A 4,859-nucleotide genomic window follows, 5' to 3' on the forward strand; every position below is an offset into this window, starting at 1 on the left:
AGGACAATGTCCAGGGTGTGGGTACCGCGTGTTGTTTGCCTCACAAGGTGGGACCAGCCTTCGACATTAAGCTGGGCAAGCAGAGGCGAAAGGCGCAAAGGGGGTTTTGCTGGGACCAGGCAATCTCAGAAAGGTTGAGATCCCCAAAAATTAGTTTGTTTGGGTGAGGTGGAGCTTAAGTGTGAGAAAGAAGCGTAGACAGACGATTAATCGAGCTAATGGAGTGTAGAGGGGGCATGTACAAACACTCGAGGATGAACGGCGGATTAGCCCGAAAGGCAGAAATCCAAACAGAGTCTGGAGTGTCCACCAGTAGTGGATCGTCAATGGTGCAGACTTCCATTTCATTTCTGGCGTATATGAGGCAGCCACCTCCACGGCGGTTGGAACGATCAGAACGGAAGATAATGTATCCCGGAAGAGAGATAATGGCATCGGGCGTGCTAGGAGAGAGCCACGTCTCTGTGATGCAAATGAAGGTTGGATGAGCTATAGTGGAGATAACTTGGATGTAGTGCAACTTCGGTAAAAGAGAGCGGGTGTTGATTAGAACGTCAGAAAGACTGCTAGCGGGGTCGGGGGAGGTGGGTAATGTGGCTAGCAAGAAGTTGAGAATGGCGAAGAAAATTTCGTATGTTGTCGACAAATAACATAACACTGCCCCACTTCCATATTAGTTCAGAATGGTTTCTGCGCTTGGGCAACGGCGGTAGGCCGCCGGGAATTTTGAGGAAACATGCGAACCAAATATTGGGTTAGGGAGTATCCTGCCTTACTCTGGCGTGATATGGATAATACACGTCAAATTCAGCTCACACTTGGTACCTCTGGCGACCGTCAAGTAGACAAGTAGGAAACAGAAAGGTATCAGTGGGTAGACCAACTCCCAGAAAGATGGTGTTGACTCTGCAGCTTTTCGCTGGTCGTGCTTCAGTAAACCGCTATCGTGCTTCAGTTAAAAAGTCAGAAAAGTTTGCAGTATTCTAAAAGGGAGTTTAGTAAAGAAAAATGGTTTGCAATAAACGTACGTTATTCTATAGAAGGGAACATTCGATGAAGTAAACTGACGATTCTGATGGAACTTCCGAGGACCGAGGACACATTCACGAGTAGGAGTTCTCTTTATGCGAAGAAGTTCCGCAAACAGAATCAGACTATTCCTACAGTTGCTTTGTATGTGCGGCGCTTAAGCTTCATGGCTATTCGGTGCAACGTCGCAAGTTCCCAAACAAGGTCGCGAAAGCTTCTGGTGCCCCGATTATCCGAGAAAAGTCTTCACCTGTTACAAAACAAAACATTTTTGCAGCTACCAAGATGCACGAGCCAATAAAGGGCCCAAGATCTTTATTCTGGATCTGAAAGGAAGAGCAAGGTGATGGGAGATCTTGGCGTAAGACTGGTAAAAAACAAGGATGGTGTCCGATATTCTGGCTAACTATTTTGTGCGGCAAAATTTTCGTCAAACATCATAAAAAATGTGTCGATCGCAAAATCCATTTCCACTAACTCCAGAGGTGACTGTGATGTGCATTGATTTTCCCCTCGATTGTGTAGTTCATGATAACGTAATTTGCTCAACCGAACACAAGGAAAAAAGCAGACAGCATGGAAGAAATTCTATGGCTTTCGCGACAACTCTAAACATGTCCTCACAATATACACTGCGTCGCCGGTTACTTCGGTGTAAATTACACACTTTATTCTAATCATCATGTGGAGTATACAGCCGCTAACCCGGTCAAGTCAACGACAAGTGAAGCAGTGGCTTTGCCTTTATTTTCCCCGTCGCGGATACTGGAGAAAGTGGGGAACTGGGGGGCTGAGTTTTCGGCTATGCCGCTTAACCCCATATTTCACAGCTTACCCCTTGAGTCTGATTTCGTACGGTAGATTGATGGATCACTCGGATTCTCTCCTCAGAAATCCCTCAAAGCCATACGAATAATAAAACAGAGGAATGGAGAAGTTAGAATGGTAGAAAAGACGGATGAAACAATGACAAAAGTTGAAAAATTGGGAAAATGCTTTAATATGTGGAAAATGTTTGAAAAGTTCTCGCACACAACCTACCCATGCTCCTGTGCTGAATCTGTCCAGTACAACCTAGGGGGAACTCCATTTCCCGTAAGACCTTGGCTAAACTTTTGTCAAATCCCGTGCAGTCTTACACATTCTGATCCTATTTCTGGCACCTGAGCCCTACCGGCGTGCCAACTTATCGGACATATCGAACCTGGTTTCAACCCACTCGTGGTTGCCTACTAGACGAAGCCCGAACACCTCAATACAGACAGTGAGGCGACTGACAATGTCGTGGTCTCTACAGCCTCTGAGGAATTCGTATTAGGTTTTCAACTACTTAAGCCTATGTGAACCTGTATTTTATCCTGTACTCTATCAATGAAAATACTGACTAATCAGAACACAGAGGCTGCAGCACCGCGCTAAACATGGTTTGGGTGCTGGCCAGTGCCAGAGCGGCGCTGTGATGATGGCTATGGAAACGTTGTGAAACCCTTTAGAACCCTATTATGTGCCGATAGTACTGCATCAAACCTGCACTTCTTTTTCGCACCCGTATAGAGGATCGAAGGACTGCTCCGTGATGTCATTCTGCCACTCGTGGTGGATTAAATCCTATCGAAAAACACTAGGCCTTGGCAATTCATTGTCGTAACCTTCTGGATAATCGGTTATCGCACACCCGGTGTGAGTATACCTCTTGCTGCTTCATCCTTCCTCTTGGATTATCGTGTCCGGTTGTAAGCAGTCGAGTGTTCGGAAAGACCTCGACTGCCAACGTCTGTAGTAATGGTAAGTCTGGACCCTTGTTTTGACAAAACTTTCGAGTGACTTGTTATCCCATCCGGGCTCTGAGCTAGTGGATACAAAAATAATGATGCGTTTCAAAGCAGCAAAAGGGCTTCTAGGTCGCTCTCGTCATGGCCAGTTCAGACCACGACAGATCCATAAGACCTGCGTCAAGCGGTGCATCCGGCACAGGAGAGGTTGAGGGATGCCCATGATACGACGTGATAGGAAGAGTATAAGCATATCGAGTTATCAGCTGGCCTCAATAAGGAGGGACATTCCACTGCAACCTTATCAGGTATCGTGGACCAACATCCGGACTACTTATGGCTTCCAGAATGGTGTTGCCAAGACCTTGATGAATTGAAATAATGCAGCGGTTTAAAGTAGTGACTTGCCTCGGGAGGGCATATTAGCCAGTACTCCAGTACTCCAACCGGGGCGTCAAGGTGCACTGTAGTTGTGCCAAGACCTGCAGCCCATCTAATAATGATAGTTCCTTGGACACCTCACACTCTGTGTCAAATCACCGCTTGATAGGTGAAACAAATTTCTCAGCTACCTTTGTCCCCTCTGCCGGAGTAAAACTCTGATCACGGGGTGTTTTACGTTCTTTTTTGAGAGTTGTTCTATGCTATCAGTCTCGACAGATTAGTGAAGGAAAAGGCAACAGCTGACAGCGAAAAATCCATAGAAAACCATCGATGCTTCGACTACGTTCTCCTTCACTCCATTCCAGAAGGAGACTTTTCAACTACTGTAGGCGTTCTTGTGTTGTTCGCTCATTATTTGGTATTCAATTGGTTGAAAGGACTAGGGGTACGTTTGAGCGCTTCGACTATCCTTCACTCCATTCCAGAAGGAGACTTTTCAGCTACTGTAGGCGTTCTTGTGTTGTTCGCTCATTATTTGGTATTCAATTCAATTAAAGGACTAGGGGTACGTTTGAGCCAGAAGAGACTGGACCTTACCGTGGTGTGACGGTTTGCGCACCTCAGCGATCCATTGAGCTATACTGGAGAGTGTCCCGCGACACTCACAGAGTCTCTCATACCATGTTGGTCAATGGTTAGAGGTCTGAAGAACACAGTCTCCTGGCCCTCCAGGTTGGGGGTTGGAACATGTGGCGACTTGTTCCGTAGAAATGGTAATGCATTTGCATTTCCCGCCAAACACCGCTACCTTGCGGTTAGGCTTTTGAGCCAAAGGCTTTGGTTGAGGACCCTAATCGTCCTCCTGTCCAGGTATGGGCGCCCTGGCAGTATCCCAGCCCTCGTACAATCATGACCTTGTTACAACTCATGTTTGTAGGATAGCCAAAATACTGCCATGGCAATGATAGAAAGATAATTAGGGACGTCATTCGACGAGCGTGATCCGAATGACTTGTCACAAGACAACAGCAGTTAGGTGGAGTTAAATAGAAAAGTTTACATTTTGTGACGCATGTTCTGCCCTTAGCCACAAGAATAAGGTGGTTCCTATCCAGTTTGAGGTCTTTATGGAAGTCTGAATTACTGAGCTACCTCAGGCGGAAGAGAAATCCTGGGGTAGGAGGACTAATACTTCAGCGAGCTTCTTTCATTAGATTCTCTTGCCTCAATTTTGATGTCTAACTTGACATAACTCAGTCACTTTTCGAACTTTTCCTCCAAATTGTATCTGCGCATCTGATGAACGTTGTCAATAACTGTCTACAAAAAACACTAATAAAAGACTGACAGTCCATGGGGTTGGCAATAAGAAAACTTAGCCTTATTATAACCAGTCACAAGTATCATTGTTGAATTGCATTTATCAAGGAGCATTTCACGGAGGCTAAGAGTCAGAGTTCAGTAAGTGATTTGTGCACCTGTTCTTTTACAGACAGAAGCACCAGTTTCTAAAATTGAAAACGTACGGTAATTTTCCGGATTAAATCCTGGCACAAGTATATCGTTGAACCATCAGTATTAAGATTATTCGGCTTGTCTGTGAGGCCTGCTCACCCGGAAGACCTCTCGAGGTGCCGATAACTGAGCTTTCAGATGGAACAGGCTGAGCAGCAA

General features: G+C 45.8%; 2 protein-coding genes across 2 annotated transcripts in view; one reads left to right on the plus strand and one right to left on the minus strand.

The window, feature by feature from the left end:
- Window positions 1–175: 175 nt before the first annotated feature.
- Window positions 176–4,859, minus strand: part of T265_00338 (hypothetical protein) — a gene marked incomplete at both ends in the record, with an annotated part of 36,685 nt that continues 32,001 nt past the window's right edge. Inside the window, one exon of the mRNA XM_009164083.1 lies at window positions 176–462. Within this exon, the coding sequence (XP_009162347.1) occupies window positions 176–462 (287 nt within the window). The remainder of the gene's footprint in view (window positions 463–4,859) is intronic.
- The window catches only part of T265_00337 (hypothetical protein), a gene marked incomplete at both ends in the record, with an annotated part of 39,049 nt that continues 36,655 nt past the window's right edge, over window positions 2,466–4,859 (plus strand). The window contains one exon of the mRNA XM_009164082.1: window positions 2,466–2,814. Coding sequence (XP_009162346.1) covers window positions 2,812–2,814 — 3 coding nt within the window. The remainder of the gene's footprint in view (window positions 2,815–4,859) is intronic.

The sequence above is a fragment of the Opisthorchis viverrini genome, assembly GCF_000715545.1.
Source record: "Opisthorchis viverrini unplaced genomic scaffold opera_v5_3, whole genome shotgun sequence".
Taxonomy (NCBI): Eukaryota; Metazoa; Platyhelminthes; class Trematoda; order Opisthorchiida; family Opisthorchiidae; genus Opisthorchis; species Opisthorchis viverrini.